At 46.3% G+C, this 22683-nt stretch overlaps 1 protein-coding gene across 3 annotated transcripts in view; it reads right to left on the bottom strand.

Moving 5' to 3' along the window:
* Positions 1-6345: 6345 nt before the first annotated feature.
* STYK1 (STY kinase 1) overlaps positions 6346-22683 on the bottom strand; it is a 113512-nt gene continuing 97174 nt past the window's right edge. For all 3 annotated transcript variants that reach the window (XM_085619955.1, XM_085619957.1, XM_085619956.1), the window contains exons 4-10: positions 18030-18269; positions 17459-17640; positions 15938-16021; positions 12825-13033; positions 11527-11567; positions 9392-9488; positions 6346-8437 (exon numbers count right to left, since the gene is read on the bottom strand). In XM_085619955.1, the coding sequence (XP_085476081.1) occupies positions 8233-8437; positions 9392-9488; positions 11527-11567; positions 12825-13033; positions 15938-16021; positions 17459-17640; positions 18030-18269 (1058 nt within the window). In that variant the 3' untranslated portion in view covers positions 6346-8232. The remainder of the gene's footprint in view (positions 8438-9391; positions 9489-11526; positions 11568-12824; positions 13034-15937; positions 16022-17458; positions 17641-18029; positions 18270-22683) is intronic.

The raw sequence follows: 22683 nt of genomic DNA, 5'->3' as shown, positions 1-22683 counted from the left end.
CCACCTAGGGAAGCCAGTTGGGGAGCCCATCGATAAAGACCAGACAGCCTTCCTGAGCCCAGTTCATTGCAGCCTCTGGAGCTGGACTTGGGAAGGGGCCCATGAATGGGCATGAGTGGACGGAGGTGCTTGGAGATCCAGTTTGGGCATGAAGGCGCCCACAGACGTGAGCGATCACGGTGGAGGTCCCTGGCTGAGCCTCTCTACCCACCGGCCCGGCCTGGGAGGCCCCCCAGGGTTACGGTTACTCACGCCAGCGTCCCTTACCCAGGCAGAGCGCCCAAGATGGAGCAACGCTATGCCAGGAGGCCTGGTTAGGTGGCGAGCGTTGTCGCACATAAAGAGGCAGGTGAAGGGGCTGAAGTGGGTGAAGCAACTCGGAGGCCTGGCCCGGGCATAGAGACATTTGCAAGCGCTCCCGGCCGGGGGCCTTAGTGGTGCATCTCCATCCACTGGCCTTGTTCAAGAATCCCCCAGGGTCACTGCAACTTGTTCCAGCATCCCTCACATGTAGTGAGGCCCCCAGGACAGACGCACACCACCAGGCGGCCATGCCAGGAGGAAAGCAACACCGCAATGGCGTTGAGACGGTAGGGCCCCAGAAGCAGGCCTCTGATATCCACCGCGATCCCGCCCCACAGTGCTGGGTCTAGGGTGAGAACGGGGGAACCATGTGAGGGGGCGCACGGCAGAGCCCCCCCAGTTGTGACACTGCATTCAGTTCTCCATTATAGATTACCCCACTTGCTGATCCCTGCTCACCAGGCCCACACCGCAGCGGCGAGCCCCGCACGTGCAGGAGTATTGGCTGCCAGGAGGGACAGGTCAGTGAAAGACCTCTTGCACAAATCAGCACAACAGTCAGACAGTCAGCCAGGATCAGGGTGCGTAGAGGAGACGGAGGGGAGTAAAAGCTCAGAGGCTCCAGTCAGCCGATCCTTCCTGGAGTTGATTTTCTCCTCTCTTCGAGATGATCTGTCCGCAATGAAACGCGAACTCTCGGCAGACCTACGGGACATGCACCGTGATGTGGACTCCCTGGGAGAGCGAGTTCATACACTGGAGGAGCATGAAATTGGCCGTGACAAGGAAATTGAGAGCCTTCAACAAGAAGTCCTCAGGCTGCAAGAACAGAAACTGGACTTACAGGGCCACACCGAGGATCTAGAAAATAGATACCGGCGGAACAACATCCGCATCCGAGGCATGGCACATTATGAGAGTGATGGCGACATTGAGGCGCTGGTGGCAGGCCGCTTCCGCTCCATCCTCTGAGAACCTCCAGAATTCACGTCAAGTTGGATCGCACTCAAAGTGGGCCCTTGGAGAGCAGCCTCTGCGCCCCCGGCGGACATACTGACCTGTGTTCATGACTATCAGCTGAAAGAGGATCCTCCGCAAGTCTCTGCGACGCCCAGACTTTACATACCAGGGGCAGTAGCCCATGCTATACCAGGACCTGGCTGCCTCCACTTTGCTTGAACGCAAGTTCTTTTGGCCGATCGCAATCCATCTCTGGGAATCTGGCATAAAATACTCTTGAGGACACCTGTTCAGGTTGATCTTGCCTGACAAGGGGGAACTGCAGCAAATCCGCTCACTCCCAGCAGCTTACAAACTCTGGTCATTGAAGAAACCATGACAGACCAGCTGGGCAAGGACGCAGACGCTGGAGCGGCCATGGATGGACTACCATTAAGCCCCCAAGCATGGAGGCACGCCCTTACCCGGACACTATGGCCAAGGAGCGGCAAGCAGTGCTATCATCCCTTACAGGTGCATCTTCGGAGTGAGGCAGAACTCGCACCAACTGCAATCTGATACTTTGAAATTGCACCCTTGCCCTATGCCGATGGTATCAACACATATTCATAGGCCTTATCTGGTGGGAATGGGGAGCCACAGGTACCCTTCTCTCTCTTTCCTAAGAGCAGAACGCTCTGGACATTGACTAGTTCCTTTGCATTATGTTCATGTTTTCGTTTAGTTGGGGTTTTTGTTATTTTAGTTATAGGGGTCTCCTCCCCCCCTGCTGCCTCTCCCCCAATCTGTGCACAGATGCGTGACCATTGTACATCATGGGCACTCTGTCTGGGATACTGCGGGACCCAGCTATTAGAAGTTAGACTGGCCCTAATACACCTGCAGCGCACAGCACCCACCCCACCTAGTTAGATGAGTGTTAAAATCATGACACTGAACGTGAAAGGGCTTAACAACCCCATTAAATGCAGAGCTATCCTGTCTTATTTGGAAAATTCCAGAGCCCATATTGGTTTGCTACAGGAGACTCATTTACGGTCTAGCGACAAACATAGAATGCGCTCTAAGGCCTTCCCACAGCAATACTTCTCTTCCCACCAAGAAGGCTGGGGTGGCCATTCTTGTTGCGCGTACGTTCCCCGGGAAGGTGGGAGCTAGGGTGTCGGAGATTAGAGGGAGGGTCCTGGTGCATTCTGTGACCGTAGGGGGGCACACACTAACACTGACCACCATTTATGCTCCTAAGGACGGTCAGTAGACATTTTTACATAAGGCGATGGGAGACTTGACATCTACACCCGACCGGCAAAATTCTAATAGGGGGCGACCTGAATATCGTGTTCGACAGCCAGCTTGACCGGTCAGCACAGAGGCAGGGACAAACGGGGGCTCTCTCGGACACCAACCGCCAGTGGTTGCATGACTTCGGGTTGGTGAACATGTGACGGCATTTTCAGCCCCATACACTCGATTACACTTTCTATTCTCACACCCGGGGAACATATGCAAGGCTAGATTATTTATTGGTGACTCGGTCTCTCCTACTGATCACGCAGAGCTCAGTAATCGAACCCCAAGCCCTTTCAGACCACGCAGCCTTGACTGAAAAATTGCTGTTTCCCCCCCACTTCTCGACCATCATACTCCTGGAGGCTTAGAGACACGCTCCTCCACCACCCTCAAGTCATATCACGCCTTACCAAAACACTAGAAGACTTCTTAGCTACCAACGACACTCAGGACACCTCAATCATCTCCCTTAGGGAAACCCTCAAGTTAGAAGCCCGGGCGACTTTATAGCTACATCAGCCACAGACAATAGGGTATGCAAAGAGAAGAGGGACGAACTCTCTAAGCAAGTATTGGAATTAGAAGGGATTCACAAGAGGACAGGGGCTCCCCAAATTTGGAGGAAACTAAGGGCAGCGCAGGCTCAGCTGGCCGACATGGACCTCGATAGAGCAGAATACGCTGCCCTTCGCTTGAAACACAAATTCTATACTGGGGCGGGACAAATGCAGCCGCTTGCTGGCTCATAAATTGCATGCACAGCGACAGGCGGCAACAGTCCCACTTATCCTGGCTGAAGGGGGTGTGGAGCTTACACGGGAGGAGGATATAGCTAATGCATTCCGAGATTTCTACACAAAACTATATACTGCCCAGCTCTTGCCTGATCGGAACCCCTCCAAGTACTGTCAGGGCAGAACGCACTCCAGGTTGACATCTGACCAGGCTGCTTTAGATAGCCCCATTAGGATCGAAGAGGTCATTTCGGCCATGGCTCGACTTAAACTTCTTAAATCTCCTGGCCCAGATGGATTTACTGACATTTTTTATAGAACCTTTTGTTCGATCCTTGCCCCAATACTGACTCGGCTTTTTAATACTATCAACAGCACCATGGAGTTTCCGCCCACGATGCTCTTGGCGTCAGTAGCAGTATTGCCCAAACCTGGGAAGGACAACAGATACTGCGCCTCCTACAGGCGGATATCCCTGTTGAACATAGATTTTAAGATCTTCACGGGGATCCTAGTGTCTAGGTAAGGACTTATGATGCCTGGATTGATAGAACCGAACAAAGCAGGATTTGTTGTGACCAGGCAGTGCAGCGATAATACCAGAAGGCTACTGCATCTTTTGCGTAAGTCACATAGTCAGTCAGAAGAACAAGTCTTCCTATCGATCAACACTGAAAAGGCATTCAATAGGGTCCATTGGCCCTTTCTGGAGACTGTCTTGGAGAGGTTTGGGATTGGGCGTCGGTTCCGTCAATCTTACACCCCCCCCCAGAACAGGTGGTCAAGTCAGCGAGCCAAAGACAATGGGAGGCGGAGCAAGGACGGACACTGACCCACAAAGAGTGGGCAGATATTCACTACAGAGCCCGACACTCAGCTTGTTACATTTCTAGCATGGAGACAGCCACTAAGATAATGATGTACTGGTATCTCACACCCTCCTGACTCCTCAAAAGCGATTCCGACAGTTCCTCCACTTGCTGGAGGGGTTGTGGTGCAGACGGCACATTACTACACCTGTTGTGCGAGTGCCCTACTCCCACAACTTATTGGACGTAAGTACTGGATGAGATTGACCGTCACTTTGATACCACCCTACTGCGCTTCCCTGAATATGTGGTCTTCGGAGTGTCGGACAGGCTTACCTTCCCCCTCAAGTCCCGTAAAGGTGAGCACATAGGCATAGCCCTAGGGGCGGCATTACAACATATATTATCACACTGGGGCACAGACAGAACACCAACCATACAGGGTTAGCTCCACCGACTATGGTATGTGCTCGGCATGTAGCGCATCTTTCTCGCTTCAAGGGGATGGGGCATCCTTCGCCGATGCGTGGCAACTCTTCGTCACTTGGCTATGCTATGAATTTCGCGAGCTATCCTGCCCTAGATACTTGCGGCTACTGCGCCTTCCCACGCTGAACCAAGACGCGACCCAAATACCACCGCACTGAGCAACAGTGTGCGGAGCCCGACTTCCCCCTTTTTTTTTCAAAAGCAGCTCGAGGGTGGTGGGGGGGGGGGGCTGGGGAACAGGAGGGGAGGAGGCGGCAGGGGGAGGGAGGGTGGCAGGAAGGTCCATTTAGTTTTCTATGATGCTCTGCAAAGCAATAAGATGGTTGCCGGCCCATGACCTGGGCTTCATTTCTCACTGCATCTTGTTTGTTAAACCAATAAAAAGATTTCAACCTAAAATGGAATTTCTTCTAGACACCAAGGGTTTAGATAACCATGACAAGGTAGTCCAGACCCAGATAATGGGATGTGTGCCAGGCCTGCTAAGGGGTGACCGGTCATTAAAAAGACAAGTTTCTAAAGTTGCTAGTTCCGCTTTCTGCAAATGAAAACAGTTGCTACTTTGTTTAGATTCTAAATTGCTATCTTTACTGCAAGTGAAGTGAATACGGACTGGGACAAACGGTGCCAAACGGTGACATAGCCTTCAGTGGCAAAACAGTGGAAATGTCAGACTCTTCCTTCAAGCAGGGAACAAAACCTTCTGAAATTCACGAATCTATAAAAACAATTGCTATCCAGCAAATACTGCTCCTATTGATTCATGCTTTCTCAAGGCTTACTCTGTAAAAAAAAAATATAAAAAATAAAATAAAAATATTTAAAAAATAAATAAATAAGTGCCGGGGCCCAAAGTTTTGTTCAATAGCTTGCTGCCAGCACGTTCAGGGGGCCGAATACAGCGGCTGTGTAGTCTTGATGCCACCTCCGGCCTCTTTAATCCGCCCCTTTATCTCACTTCTGCAGGTTCTTCTCATACTAGCTTTCTCTCTTTTCACGGTTTTTCTGTCTTCCTCATTCTATCTTCCTTTTGTGTTTTTCTCTTTTGCTCTGGATCAAAGTCTGTTGAAGAAAAATTCTGGTCCCCAATAAGTGTCAGTGGGCCCACCTGCAACCACCGGCTCAAACTGAGCATTGCCTCTTTCTTATTTGTTTTTATTCTTTTTTAGTACTTGTTGGTCCTGGCAGTATTTATAGTGACTAGATGCATTGCAGGCTGAACACATAAATAACAAAAGGTAACATACACGGTACTCTGATGACACGAACCAAGGCAGCAACCGGTGTGCACATGGACCAGGGCACCCAACACCCTCACACCACAGGAATTTCCAGATCCTAGCCTGCGGTGGGCATGTCAGACAAACACCAGTGCTAGGACCTAAGTTAATGGCAAATTGAGCACTGCACATATGGCAGTAACATAATCTACCTTTCCATAAAACCAGAAACCAGGATCATGTCGCTAGCCGAGAGGGCCAGATGCAAAATGCACTCCTAAAATGTACAGCAGGATAGCAACTTACCCATCGGTTTGGAAGATGGTGGTAGACATACTCAACCTCTGTCTCACTCAATGCTCAGGGCACCACCACAGACTGCACAACACCAACACGGTTCCACACACAACAGTTTATAAACTCAAAGTCGAAGGAATGGACAATTCACTCACTCGACCTTATGAAAGTGGTTCATGGCCTCATCTGGGGCATGTAGCACCTTACAGATGCTTCCATGCAGTATAATACTAAGACAAGTAACACATTTAAATATTTTATTTAAAATTAAGTCACAAATGGCTTTAAATCATACAGAGTGTGTGATGGAGCCCTCTGACCATCACATTCACAGGAACACTAGACCATATCAGACTCCCTGACATTAGTCCCTTGATGCGGGTAATCGTGAAGCACTTCTGAATGTCACAGTGCACAGTTCTGAGAGTGGCTCTATCCAGCTACCAGTCACTGTTACACTGGCTGCACCATGCAAGTCCTCCAATTATTCTCACACTAGCCACATGCAATTCTACTAGCCCACACTGGCTGTGTCCAGTCCCTTCCCATTCTAGCCACATGGATTTCTACTTCCCTACACTGGCTGTGCCCAGTCCCTTCTCATGCTAGCCACATTAATTTATACTAGCCCACACTGGCTGTGTCCAGTCCCTTCTCACACTAGCCACATGAATTTCTGCTAGCCCAAACTGGCTGTGTCTAGTCCCTTCTCACACTAGCCACATGAATGTCTACTAGCCCACATTGGCTGTGTTCAGTACTTCCTCATGCAAACCACTTGAATTTCTACTAGCCCACACTGGCTGTTTTCAGTACTTCCTTATGCAAACCACTTGAATTCCTACTAGCTCACATGTGCGGTGTCCAGTCCACGCTGTCACCATAAGGGCTTTGTCCGTTCATGTTGTTGTATCCCCATCACCTGTATCTATGTTCCGGTCACATCATAGTAGACGTGCCCCTACTCCCTGCTATTCTGGCACCATCTGTTTGATCAACCCTGCACTATTTTCAAAACATCCCTATTAATTCTCCCACTTTACTTCCCTTGCACTGATTATACTGAAACATATCCCCGATTACAAAAAACACAGCTCCACAAGAAATGTAACAATATTTTCCTAACACGGGCAACACAAATAAATACCAACAAAACAGAACATTTACTAATCAACAAATTCCTCAGGTGAGTCGCATAATGTAGCACACAATGGCTCATGTCAGGCAGACTGATCCACCTTCCAAAGAAATGTTCATCTAACCCTACGGGAATGTGTCTAAACTACTGACAGGCTGTTTTACAATGCTAAACAGGAATGCTACCCCTCCACACACACACACTCCCCCCCCCCCCCCCCCCTCATCAGGAGGTGTAGTAAATACACTATATAAAAAATCCTTCATTTCTCTATTGTTTTTTCCGGAGTCTTATTTGTGGTCGGAAAAACTTGCTAGCGTCGCTAAAATCAAGCGTCGCTAAAATCAAGTGTTAGAGGAGCCTAGAATCCCTATCCTTCCGCTCGTTCTTCTTGGAGACGAATCCTCCACTGCTGAGATGCTTTGCTTGATTAGTGCAAACTCAAACTCCACACTGGAATCCTTTACCATGGAGGTGTGTTCTTCATCTTCTAGATTAGAAGAATGATCTTCTGTTGGAAATGAATCCTTCATTTTTGTAGCGGAGTTTGTGGTGGCTGGAAATATAGCCTACCTGTGGGTTATCCTCTAAACCTGAATCCCTTTAAAGCAGCTTCTTATTCTGTATTAAAAGTACGTTGATTCATTGCGATGGATCCTTGATGTGGAAGACTCCTTTCCTTTGCCCTCAGTGGCATCGGTTTCTTTGTTAGATACAGAGCAAAGCAACTCTTCACACTTGCAAACTAAGTAGCACATTAAAATGAGAAACCATGACTTAAAATAACTGTCTAATCAGCTTAGACAGACACCCTTCTTTTGTAGCATCCAATAAGATATCTTTTGTCCAGCAGTGGAGGAGAGAAGGGGAGCAAGAAGACCGCTCCAGGAGAAAAAAAGAAAAGTTCAATGTCCTGCCAGAAGGCACGGAATGCATAGAGCAAAAAGTGCATTAGTGCTGAAAAACTATTCAAGTCTTTCTCCCGATGCAGATCAAAGCACGGTGTAATCAGCTGCCAAGCTCGTGGGATCGATTCCTGCCACACGTGCGTACAACTCTGGGACCACAAGATCAGGCACCTGTAGTACCATGCGGTCATTGGCATGCTTCTTCCCAGCCTCAAGACGCTTGCGGAGGTCTGGGAGTGAGGGTCGAGATGACTCTTTCCAGGGCCAACAGGACTTCATGATGCTGTACCTACGGGAGGACCAAACAGAAGGCTTGAGATGAGATACAAGGAGGTCAGACTGAGCAGAGACTGGCAATCATACAATGTGCATATACAAATCCAGGAGCTGGTTTCCCCCTCCAATGTGTCTGTAAAGTTCTTTATTGTAACATTTTCATTTATTAATTCAAATTCCCTGTTTTTTTAGTGTATACTCAATGCATTTCAGGTCACTTCATCGTTCTTCAGGATTCATTAAACAATAAGATTTATGTAAAATACTGAAAACAATATTCAGAATTAATTCAATTTACTTTAATACACAGTACGTGAAGTTTAGTATCCTAGTTCTCTTCGTAAACCATGCTCAAAACGTCATTTGCAACAGGTCTTTCTTTTTTGGTTGGTATTTCCCCCCAAAACTGTACAGTTATATGATCACTCCTAAAAAGGGTTGAATCAGCCCAAAATGAACAGAACTTACACTATATGCAATTGGTTGTGTAAAATCAATAAAAAACAGATATAAAAAAAAAAAAAAAAAACTTACACTATATGCAAACAAATTAAATTTATCTGTAAATATATATTCATAACACCACACTAGATTCGCTTGTATGAAGAATGGAGGAGACCATTAATATGAATCATCACGCACACACTGGTTTAGGAGCAAAGCCAGCTTCTTTTTACTATGTGTGTATTTCACCCTTGGTGAGAATAACTACTGTGGGGGCACAGCGAACTGATACATGTTGAACACAAAGCTGACAGGGTCTTGTAACACTACTGATTATATAATGAAACATACAGAATGGCCCAAAAGAAATGGATACCCCAGCAAGGTTCCAAGCATGAATGATAATTGACCCCCAAAGACATGCACTGAAGACGTACTTAATTCCCCTGTAAGGGAAGGGCGAAGCATGGTAATGACAGACAAGCAGCTGCATCACTGTGGGTAGAAGAACGACTACACTTACAGGGAGGGCTGGCAGGTGGAGGGTCTGGGCATGATGTTCCCTCGCTGCAGGTGCTGCAAGATGTCAGACGGTGGAATCTCAGGGTACGGTGGAGCCCCTAGAAAACAGAGAGAAAGGCAGTTCTACTCCTGCTGCAGATATTTTTTCTGTATTCTTTAGTTGACGACATTCGAATCTTGGCAAAGTGGACTCATTTTACTCAACATCATGCCCTATACCTCAAAACAATCTTACACAAGGCACTACTACACACTATCCAAAGACCACTTTCTGTCAGCAGTCCTCACATCCTTGGGTTTTTCATGCAAGATCAAATCACTCAATTGGAGGGTTTCTGTCCCAAACATTCGGACCGCCATCTTTCCAGTGAGAACAGTCAAATCTCTACAGGTAAAGGCACCTTTTAAGCTATATTTTAGAATGCTCTCAAGCAAACCGACTCAGTTCTATAGTCATTATCTAAAGTTTGATTACATGATGCTGAATAGCCAGCTCTGGGTCAAGTAGCAGAACAACTGGGTGCATTTAGCACGTCCCATCATTCATTCCCAGCGAGTTCTGCAGACTTAGGGGCTTATTACAATGTCAGTCAGAGTTGCCTCTGGCCAACACCGTCTCGGACTCAGGACCGACCTGAGGTCGGCGGTTCCGATTGGCTGATTACAATGTGACTGAACACTGTTCGGTCAGATGCCCACTGTTCTCTATGTGAGCTTGTGTCACTGCCGTAAACCGGCTGCGATACAGGCTCCTAGAGAGAAATGGGTGTGCGTGTGTAAAACCCTGCACCCTGTGGCAGTCACCCAGGTTTGCCTGCCACACAGTGCAATGTTTTACAGTGAGTACCCTAGGTACCCCCTCGACCACCGACCGTAGAGGTAAGAGGGCCATGCTAGGGGTACACAAAGTCTCTTTCTGACAGCCTTTAAGTGCCGGAAAGGGCAGCACGGAAAGGTTGTGGGAAACAGATATCGTAATCCCGATGGGGGAAACGCCGTCCATAGGGAATTACTGTGCAGTTCCGATTGGCTAGAAGACCCAGAGAGCCGGTCAGAACAGAGTCGGAATGACCGGCCAGTATACGCTCATACCGCCGACATTGTAATTCTTAGGTCGGACTGCAAACCAACTGAGTCAGTTGGAAAGCCTCCGACTGCCGTCAGAAACCCTCCAACTAGCGGTCGGAGGTTTTTCGACTGACATCGTAATTGACCCCATAGATTTTTGTGGACTGTATTGTTCCATAGTATATGGATTCTTGCTGCAAGTGCTCACACTTTAATGTATACACTCAATTCTTGCAGTCCATTTGCTAGCCCCACCCTCTCTTGACTAAGTGACAAACCAAAATCCAGAAAACATGATTTCAAAAGACCCACTTATGCTTTACATGCTGCCTCATTTTTGTGGAAATCAGGAGGATACTTTTTAATTGTCCTTATGAGGGGCAAAGCATTCTGTGCCGTAGAACCGAAACAGACACCCAAGAGTAGAATTATCACTTATAAAAACAATTGGTTTCTTTTTCTGTGATTTTGGAGAAGCAGAGATCAAATGTCTTAAATTTGATAACCTTTTCCATTTGCTTGCATTTTAATTGTACTAAACCACTGAATATTTTATGTATCTCACCACTACACTGTTCCCTGTGTCATTTTGAAAATGATGTGCATTCAAAATATCAATCTGCCTTATATAATCGAAGTATCTTTACTGTTACGTCTGGTAGAACTATTTTCAGGAGCTATACAGTATTAATTGAATCAGGATTAATGTATTTGTTTCATATTTAAAGATCTTCGTTTAGACTTTTAGTCAAACCAAGTAGAGATTGAAAAAGTATGGCCTACATCATCTCTCTTAGGGATTACAGGTGTCTGTTCCAGAATTGGACTCCGGTTCCTTTGAGGTATTGAGTTGCCCTGTATATGTAAACTGCACAAGCCTTGATGTCAACAACTTGAACCAGAGTAAGCAACCGGCAATGCCCATTCGGTGAGGCTTGGGGTTTATTGGAGTTTGCCATTGCTAGGCCAATGCCACCCTGCCTCTGAACTCCATGAGGATTGCATGAAACTTTGCAACATATCCTCCATTTTAGATTTTTACAAAGATCATGTCGCAATTTTCCTTACCTAAAGTGATCATCTCGTAAAGTAAGATGCCGAAGGCCCAGCTGCCAGGAAGGAGCAAAAGAAACACAAGAGTTAGCTACCCAAGCAGACAAAGGAGCACAGAGTCAACACACAATGCATAGACCAAATGTTCAATTCCATGAAAAAAACGTTATAGGAGATTTAAGCTTTACCTTAAATTTATCTTTCAGTTCCAGCTTAAAAAATAAAATTGATATAATAAAGGCTAAACAATATACGCACGAGGAAGCTAATAAGTGTTTTGATTACTATATTAACTTAAGGAGAAATTTGAAAAGGAATTTAAGATCGTTAATAAGGTATTACTTATAACATAATTATACACATTCATAACCTGCATAACACATGAATAAGCAATTAAAAAAAGTAATGCAATTTTCTAAAATCTTGAGATGGTTTAAAGAAACTAACTATTTGGTGTTAGAAGTTTGTCAATTTAAATGCTACAAAATAAACCACGTTTTTAAAAGTTTGCATTGATTATCAAAAGTAAAAACTATACATTTTGGGTAAAGAAATGAACTTTCTGCAAATAAATGAGATGCAAGATCTCATAACTTTGGAAATTCCATAACTCACTCTTTCCTTTTCTTCCAAATTCGTGTGAGAATGTCAAAAAAGAATTCTCTATACAGAAATCGTGATAATGCACTAGTGGTGAAATTTGTGCAAATGTATGTACAGAGGTACCCCAGCAGAAAGGGCTCCATCTTTCTTCTGCACGGATTGGGTGATCAGTGAATGAGTACCAATCTAATGACCACATATGAGAACCAAGGTGGTATTTTCTACCTGGCAGTGAAACAATGTGCCTCACACTGCTAGAATAAGGCTGTAGGAGGCCACTGATGACATCTGGATCCCAGAGGAACAGAGCGAGAGAGTCAAGGAGCAGCACATTGACACAGTCTTTACATGAACATGCAGGGGTGTTTTAATCTGTGTGAGTCACCCAACATACTCAACCATGCAGCCTTTCTACATTTTACATTGCTTCTCTCAGAGCTTCAGCACTGCCTTTCTAGCCCCTACTACTCCTGTATAACTTCCTTAAGCTCATCCGGAGCTCAGGTCCATATTGTGCTACCCCACTCCAAACTCATGGGCCTAGCCCATGGTTTTAAAACAAAGCTTGCAATTGTAACCGGCTGTATCCAAACGAGCGCCATACGGACCCCATACACTGCAACACAGATGCATCTCAAGGCGCCTGGGTGACAGTGTGAGCTTGAAGGCAACCTTCATAACCCAAAAAAAAGTAAAAAAGTAAACCATACACGTCGCTCTTCACACCACATGGCCTCCTCAGGATGCGTTCTGGAGCCATCCACTTGGCAGGTAGTTGGCGCCGGGTGGCCACGTTCCCATAGGTGCGCGTCTCATAGGCCGCGCCCAGGCCGCACAGCTTTGCAATGAAGTTGCGCTGGATGAGAACGTTGCGGGCTGCCACGTCGCCATGTATGAGCTTATTTTGCTGTAGGAAGTCCTGTGGAGTGATGAAGGAAACTGTGAACACACCTGTTACCAGTAAATATGAACCATGTTTTTGTCAATCACTAAGGGCACCAGTAGCAGGAAACAGCCCTTTGGGGTAACTCGGAGAAAGCAAACGCACAGTGATGTAAGACAGGAATCCACCAGGCTCCTCCCTCAATGCCTGTGGCACCAAGACCAGCAGTCTGAAAGGCTGAGCTCCACACACAAGCCACAGATTTCCCAGTCACACACAGATGATCTCATATAAACTTCTAACTAAAAGTCACGCCCGGACCGTTTCAGAATCTTTCTACGTGAACAGATGGCTGGAACTGCTCTCTGGGAAAGGCGGCAAACCTACTGTTCATCTATAGCAACGGTTCTCAACCTGTGTCCGGGGACCCCTGGGGATCCATGAGGCCTACTCAAGGAGTCTGCAACTACTCAGAAAATTAAATAATATTAACAGATTAATGAAGTGCATATAAATAAAGAAGCAACCTGTAAACGGAACATTATAAAACATTCTGTAAAATATGAAGGAATTTGAAATTGGCGGCTAAATATAAGTTCGTATCCTCAGATTGATTGATGGGAGCAGTGCAAATGCATCAAAAAGAATATAGAATGTAGGAGTCGCCGCTTTATTTGGATTTAGAAAAGCTCCATCTTTGCCATTAAAATAAAAAAATGAAAAATTCTTATGTTTTTTAATTAAATCAAATATTTAATCATTTGTGTATGTGTTTGATAAATGATGGCTTATGGATTTTCGTGTGTTTTGTGGTTCAAATCATCAAAAAGGCTTAGGCTGGGGTCCTTGGCTTCTACTAATGACTCAGTGGAGGTCCCTGGAGTCCAATAATGATATTTTGGAGGCCCCCATGTGCCAGTAAGGATTAAGTGGAGGTCCACAGAAGTCAAAAGGTTGAGAACCACTGATTTAGAGGACTCGTTGCCTACCTCGTACTGCCAGACAGGAGCCTCAATGGTGCCGGGGAGTGCAAGACCTTCCTAAGACTGACTGTATGACTGCCACTGCACCCTTTCAGCTGGGAATTTCAGAGGTCACGAGCTACCCCATTCAGTATACGCTTCTGGGAATGCTTTGCTGTAAATCCAACATGCATCCTGTCACAGATCAACCAGAATCTTGGTTCTTCATCACAAATGACCCAGTGCTTAATTTGAGCAGGTGGTTTCCAGTGCTGGCACCAGCACTTAATTGCCAACACTGGCAGTTGTAATAGATGCCACATGGTGGCGCTGTTTGTGTAATTTAAAGCTAAGCAGAACAGCAGTTTTTGTTTTAATTAATTCAACATACATTAAAAACAACTAATAACTGACACCCAAGCCATTCTTAGAGCTTCGGGGGCCTCGAACAGTTCGAATGGTCACACTTATAGCAGTGTGAAGGTTAGTAGTTGTGCAAGTACTGTCATGGGCTGTGCTGGCAGTGGCAATGTGTGGTGCAAACTGTGGTGGCCTCCTGATGAGGGCCATGGTGCTTTTTTTATTGTTTTTTTGTTCACAAATTAGGCAATGCAATGACCTAAAGGGGACACTTCCCGGGAGACTGTCTGTCTGCCCTGGGAGAGATGCCCAGAGACTGGCAAACTCTAAGGTTTACCCAGAGCATTGGTTGGATGGTCATGGACACAGCTGTGCAGTATTTGATCTTGGTTTCTGATTTGTACCCTGCTGCAGGTGCCAAGACTGCATTCTTTAACATTCATCCTGTGGTTACTAAAGTGCACACTAACAACTCTGGCTCCTGGACCCACCGCTGGCTTCCAAGTGTCTAGCAATTGGGGCACAGGATAGCCAACCCCTGGCAGCCACTGCCCAGCATTTCCATACTTCATCTGCCACAATATGGACCTCAAGCCCTACACCCTTACTCAGCCACCCAAGACACTATCTCTTTATTCAAAGGGCCCAGCTGCATGCCAACAGGGGTTGGGTGGGCCAAGTTGGAATAGGACTGAGTTTGCAGGGTCCTTCTGTGAACCGGTACAGGTTATTCTAGGTTTGCTTTATCATGGGTAGAAAATAGTGTTTGTTGCTATGCCAAGGTACCTATGGACTCATTTCTACTCCCATGCGGGTATTAAATCAGGTACAAATGCGAGCGTGCACCCAAATCAGTGATACAGCATCCCACATGTTTTGCCCACACAATTTTGCTGGCAAAGCACTAAACATTTGGAGTTTGTGCAGCTTGACAGTCTACAGTAGTACCACGCTGTCCCTCACTCCAGGGTCTAAAACTTGGAATGGTGCAGTTATTGTGCACCTGGTAAATACTGCACTAGGTAGTATAGAGATGTACCATGCAAGGCTGCACAGAAGTTAGAATGCAGCCATTCGCTTTGATACCGTACACCTAGTATAGTGCTGAAGCATTATGCACTGGCAGAACCTCTCCAAATGCTCCCTGTGCAGGCACCGTACTATTCCTCCCTCTTGTTCCACAGGCATGCTGAGCCCAGAGGTGAGGCACACTCAGACACACATCATGCTGACTTTTCACCCACTTGACTGTTTGTACAACTGGGTTCATCTGACTCAGTTTTGGGAACGTCTCTCCAACATAGCACAGTAGCTTTCGATAAAAGTGGTAATATTTAAAGGTGCCTACACCATGCTGGGCAACACTTCGCTGTGCATAGATCTTACCCTTGTATCTCACACTGTTGTCATGTCTCTTGCATTCTTTCCATCTGGCCTTTCTACTTCCACTCAAAGTTGGTGAAAGGGTGGCCGCCTTACAGCCCTGTGCCCACAGCAGCTCTCCACCACCTCACTCACACGTACACAATATATGTGCCTTCTCACCAGACACATTCTAGAAGGACAACATTCAATCTGGCACCAGCAAGCATCCGGAGGGCATGAAAATCGGACTCACCAAGCCAGAGACAACCTGCAGGGCAATGTTGTAGACCTGGCGCTCCGTGAGGTCGAAGGGGATACCATCTATAGTCATTACATCCTGAAGTGGGGGAGAGAGGAGTGAAGTGACAGAACAGAGGAAAATGAACAAAGGACTACTATCCCGAAAATTGCTAAGAACACAAATGATATTAAAAATACAGTACGACTATATAGTTGGGAAGAAAACATCTAGGATTCATCAAAAAAGAGAACCATTGAGAGGGTGACAAGATAGAAATTTCAGAGAGATAGGAAATACAGAAGCAAGGGAGTTAGCAAGGAAGGGGTAATTGCCAGAAATTAGCACGGCAAATGTTAGTCAAAAATAGGAGAAAAAGTGAAGGGCATATGAAAAAAACTGGAGGAAAGGGGTTGAGAGAAAAAAATCTGAGTAATAGGAGCACTGAAGTACCGTAAAAAAGTAAGAGGATATGAGAACAAGAAGATTAGGAGAAGATCTGTTGGAAAGAAAAGAAGATTAGATAAAGGCTGAAGAGAAAATAAAGATAGATGTGATTGCGGGCGGCCAAGTAAAAAAAACAAAAAACAAGGAGGTGGCTAATGGTAAAGAGGCAGGCAAGAAGAGTACATACACAGAGTGAGCGAGTGTAATAAAACATGAGACAGGAACCAAGAAGGCGAGGGCGCACAGAGAGCATCCATATTGTTGAACTCATTCTCCAGAGTTTTAAAACTTCGAGAAGTGCCCAAACTTCTGACTTATAGTACGAAAACCAGAGGATATAACGGTGGCACCTGAACCAAAGTGATGCATATTAAACATCTGGGAGGCCACAGACCTCAATCAGGCAGCGCAAACGTGGGTAACGCTTGGTATGGCATTAGCAAAAAGGGATATCGCGCAGCTGTGGGGAGCCAGGCAAGTCCCGACACTACGAAAATGGTGTAATGGTATGGACGAATTAATGGTAACGGAAAAATCAGTATACGTGCACAGGAGATGCCCCAAAAAATGGACTCGGATATGGGGGAAATGGAACGAGTATCGGGGTAATATTTGCGATCCTCCACAGGAAGAAACACTATCAGACAACTCCGACTAGCCAAGGTGTATACAGATGAAAGTAAGAATATGTATTTTGATGTGGGTAAAGAGTTGGTTGCGAAATGTTAAGACAATTATGCACAGGTCCTTGATGTACGAAAAATGGCTGAAACTTTGAAGACGTATTATATGTAATGAGGAAATCATATGGTATTGCAGATATGGTTGAAAATTGAAAATGTTAATAAAAATATTTAAAAAAATAAAATAAAAAATTAGGACTGGATACCAGTCGACTGCTAAACCAAATGAGTTAACAAGCATCGTAACCCCAGATTGTTCTGCACTTTGTGGAAAAAGTTCAACCACAGCAAATACACGACAGATGCGCTATAATTTTGCTCCCGTTGGTGTCTCAACCCAATGACGTGGGTAACATGTCTTTCTGCTAGGTCTATCCTGAGCATTCTAACATTTCTTAGAACTCACTCTGCGGCAGGTCCACAGGAAGGTCAGCAGGTCCCGATGGTCAACACCCTCCAGGACGGCATAGACGGGTAACTGGTCTGTGCAGCATCCGACCAGCTGCACAATGTTCTCATGGTGGCCCAACTGGGACTGGAAGGCCATCTGTCCAAGAAAGTCTTTCATCTCTTGCAGACTGGCGGAATCTATCGACAGAGGCAGGACTTTAAGTGGGATCAAAAAAATCATGCTTACAACGTCTATCCTGAAAAAGAGTAGCAAGACGCGTTGCCTTACACTATACATACATTCATTTTAATTTTAATAAAATTTAAGGAAGAGGCACAAACTTTTATATCTGCCCTTGTAACACAACCTAATTTGTGGAAAAAAACCAAGAACACAACAGGTTAGAACTTAGATGAGTTCATACATAAGGAGAACCTGCTCCATGGACAGCATAACTAGAGAGCCCCGGAAAATAAGTTCTAAAAAGCGAGCCTTGGATCAAGCAAGGCTCCTAAAATAAAGGTTCAGATGAAGGATCGTGAGGGCAGAAGTCTGAGAGGAGCTTGGGCGAGCACGGCCTCCATACCTCGCAAGGCTTTGATGACTATAGCCCTTGGCCGGTCGGGGTTCTCCTCCACCAGCTCTGCCTTGAAGATGGGGCCGTAGCTGCCGTTCTGGATCTGCTCGGCCTGGGCCTGTATCCTGTCGCGGGAGACCTCCAGCTCCTTCAGGGATGGATCTTTGGAGCTCAGGACACTCTGCACCGTGGCTTCGCTCAAGGGGATGTAGGAGTTGCCGTGCACGTTGGCCTGCTCCTTCTCTCCTGCTGTAGGGGACAGAACGGTGGAGGATAAAGAAGAAGAGGCTGGTTTGAGATCCATACTCAAATCGCAGACTAAATGCATGATCGATGTTCAATATAATGATTCATTGGGAAAACACTATCAAGATCAACAAAAGTGTCCCTCATGCATCAAATAAATCTATTAATTAATTAAAAAATGTCATGTTATACAAGTCACAAACAGGGGATAGAAATATTTTGATGATTCAAAACTTTAATATAGAACGAAGTTTTGATATACAAGCACCCTATTCATGTCCCCCACTTCCTTCTAAAAACCAGAAATACAAAAATACAACACATATGGACAAAGTACCCAAAACAACACACATTTTTTTATATATACACGATGACACGAACCGCCAGCTTTGATTCCCTTGACAAAGGCTGTATGCTGAAACGCGCTGGGGAGGCAGTTTGTCCATGTTGCCACGATAAAATAAAGAGGATTGTTTTCCAGTTGGAGTGCCGCCTTTGCTTCCCAGGGGCTACGTGGGGAGCGACTTCTTTGATGTAATATACGGCACAGCCCAGTGCCGGTAAAAGGCGAGTCACCTTGTAAAACGACACGGGATCACCGGTAGGAATCAAAACTGGCGGTTCGTGTCATCGTGGAGCTCCACGTTTTAAAGGGCCTGTCTTTACCAGTTATTTTGGGTTTATGACGGGGCCAACTGGATTGATCAATTTTTGGCATGATTGTTTTACATGGACCTTGATGTTACGCCCATTGGGGCTTGGATTGTTTTGTTGAAACTACTCGACCCAGGATGCAATTGTTTCCATTTGAGCAATTTGATTGGAGGACTATATAATGAACTCACCTGTGGCAGTCCAAGTAGTCATCTTTGCCGCTGGAACCCTTGACAAAGGCTGTATGCTGAAACGCGTTGGGGAGGCAGTTTGTCCATGTTGCCACGATAAAATAAAGAGGATTGTTTTCCAGTTGGAGTGCCGCCTTTGCTTCCCAGGGGCTACGTGGGGAGCGACTTCTTTGAGAGATAGAATATATATATATATATATATATATATATATATATATATATATATATATATATATTCTATCCTTTACGGCTAAAGGATAGAATATCATGAAGGTCCAGCCCTAATGATTTTACAAAATAGAGCTTGAATCTCCTCTATCATGCAGATTCAATACCACCCTCCAGAGCTCAGATTGCGTCGACGTTTCGGTTGCCATATTAGCGATCCATGGAGACCAGCCTCAGGACTTGATGGAGGTCAATCAATAGAATTACACCGACCTTGGGAGAACTAGCCTTCTAGAACCCTTCTCTGAGAATTATTGGAAGTAAACAGACATTGGCCATTTCTTTACTCCCAAAAATTATCTCTTTACAAACAGGTCAACTAAAACACACAGACCCTCTGATTTATAATGAGATAGGACTATTGGATTAGTGTGACTGGAGAGAATGAATACTTTCAACCAGAACCCCAAAATGACATTGCAAGAAACAGGATGGATGGAAGAGATTGGATACTGAGGCACACCAACGTTAAGAAATGAAACCTATGTAAAGAGGAAGAATGGAAGTGTACATCCAATTAGCCACTCCAAACTACAAGACATCTTCAGGAGCAGAACGAATGGAAGGGATTGGACTCTGAGCCACTACACCCCAAGAAATGACACCGAGGAAAACCGGATGCATGAGCGAGAACGGATACCGAGCCACTCCAAGGCAGCTCTAAAAAGAGGATGGATGCATCCCAGAACTGATTACAGGATCTCTGGGCACTCAAGGCATAACAGGCCAGAACTGAGGTGGACCTTAACTGAGCACTGAAAACTGAACACCTAGTACAACCTTTCTAAACCGACACAGGGTAGTGAGGCGAGTGGCCCAAGGTTTCTTAGGCAGGTAGGGTGGGGTTAGAGACTCAGAACTCAACAATCACTCAATGACTGTTCAGCCCAGCGCCTTGTGAGAAAGAAAAAGTACTTTAACACCCCAACTAAGTAATAGAACACAGATTATCCAAGTGACCACAGGGCTCTAACGAGATTCTACTGAAAAGGAAATGGTGTTCTAAGACGTCAAATTACACATGCCAGTTGGCAAGTATGTTACTGCGTCTCTGACTCCCAGTTAAGCATCTTCATAGTACCCGGTTTCTTAGTAGGGAACAATAAAGCCCACAGTCTCAGTTCTAAGCCCAGCTTGTCTCATGCACGGTTTGTTTAGCATTTACCTTCTCTGGTGCAACAGAATCCTGACCCAAGGTCACAGCTCGATACTCTGTGTGCTTGTGGCCATGCCATCTATCTTGGCACTGCCAGATGCCATGGATGCTCAGCTGGGCAGGGGGTGGGGGGGGAAGCTGTCAGAGGAGTGGGGGAGAGAAGTTGCAATCTCTGTTCGTGCAATTCAAGACAAGCCTGAACACAATCCCGGGCCATCAAACAGTGATGAGAACCCAACTGTATAGTTCACTGGTGAGACCCATCTTGTGCATGGGTGGGTTCAAGGGCACAGGTGGTGCCAACACGCATCATAGTTTGCATGGCACGCCACGAGGAAGACCGCGTGCGGGGGGGGTCAAACTTCTCTTTGTTGAATCAGTGGGCTAGGTTCACAGGGAAAGGACAAGGAGACCCACTCCAACACTTGGGCTGTGTCTTGTGATGTCCCTCCTGGTTTGGTGAGACTAGAAGCAAGTCACACATGGAATCTTCAACTCAGTATGCCGGACTCAAATTAAGGGATGCAGGGAGACACTCCCTGTAGTGGGGCCAGCTCCTGGTTAGGTGTTACCATGTGCTGTATACATGCAAGGACTCCTCAGGCGGGCGCACAAAGTTCAAACAGGGAGTTGCAGGAAGACCCACTCCAGCACTCAGGTCGGCTCCATCTGTCTCCCTCCAGTTCTTCTGCTCTTCCAGTCCGTTTTCTCTTCCAGGACACCACATCTGGTCTTCTCCTGTGGGCAGACGTTCCTTCTGCAGGGGTGCCCTCTGCTCCTCTCTCAGAAGGCCACATAGGCCACTTCCCAAGCAGCCCCAAAAGCTCTCCTCCAGCATGAGATTGTGGACTTTGAGGCGATGTCTCCTCACCCCTGAGAGACTGGCTGTCAGCGAAACCAGCACTTGATCTCTAGAGTTTCCCTGATGCATCGTGTCCGCTCTTTGGTCAGTGAGAGATGCTTGATCCATCTGAGGAAGCTTCAGTTGTTTTTCTGCTGCAGTTCTTTTCTAGCCAGGGAATGTTGATTCCAGGAGCTGATCGGAGGTGGTTCACCCAGTTGGTTATCCCTCCTGTCCAGAGCAGACAGTCGCTGTTGTCAGGTTACAGTCTAGCAGCAGGAGTGAGGAGAGATGTATCCAGGGAGTGCACCCGAAACAAGAACCCAATGAAGACTGCAGCTCTTGCAGCCGGCAGCCATCAACCCTGTGGAGGAAAACCTCCGGGAGCGACAAAGGTAGGCACTAGCAGAATGGTTCATCCTGCGCCTACAAGGGCACAACTGTTTCCAGCTCCCCTCTCTCTGTCTCTTAAATCAATCCCAATGGGATCACCCAGGAAGGAACTATGAGACTGAAGGGTCATGGTTACATTTCTATGGTGGGCCCAGTGTCCATCCTCCCACGCCTCAATGTCTGGTGCAACACAAAAGATTCAGGAATGCCAGCAACACACCGTGCTCATTCGGGAGGCGTCATTCTTCCTCCATCTGCGGTCAAGCTTTATCCGCGGAAACCCAAATTGGATCAGAATGCCCTCATAACCACAGACCTGCATGCCCTACAGATTCAGAACACCAGTCACTTGAACCTCCAGACGCCAGCAAAGGACCTTGTTCATGGTAGTTTAGTGGATACTTAGAGAGTTGGGCTGGCAGGCTTCTTGTTCACCACATAGGAACAGTAAAAATGCCCTCTGTTACTACAGATTCAAAAACGCCACTCCGCCGCCACCACTGCGGAGCATCCATGAGCCTGTTCATGGACCATAGTCCCATGAGAGAGGAAAGCAGCTTGGTGGAACCACAGAGTCCTAGAAATGTTCTCTCTCTGTGACCCAAGGGACCTCGCCATTCAGCTAGCAGCCCTTAGTGAAAAAGTAGTGAGTAAGGTGGGGCGGGGTCAGTTTTGTTATTTGCCTTCTAGCTCAGATAAAAGACCATCTGCTTATTGGCAGGCACTGCTGGCGACAGAACCACGACACAGAGTGATACATGTGTAGGGTCCTTTCTCAGATCTGAATAGCTGGAGCAGACAGGCACCTGGAGACAAAATTAGAACAGGGGGTGGAATTTGCTGATCACAGAAGAAAATCATGGGGAAACATTTTGCCAGCAAGCTATCCCAACATTCGTTATTATGGTGGAAATGACATTTTCTAAGTTCGGTTCACAGAGAGAAGCAGGTACC

The sequence above is a fragment of the Triturus cristatus genome, chromosome 7 (genome assembly GCF_964204655.1).
Source record: "Triturus cristatus chromosome 7, aTriCri1.1, whole genome shotgun sequence".
Classification (NCBI taxonomy): domain Eukaryota; kingdom Metazoa; phylum Chordata; class Amphibia; order Caudata; family Salamandridae; genus Triturus; species Triturus cristatus.
This window is presented reverse-complemented; position numbering and strand designations above follow the sequence as displayed.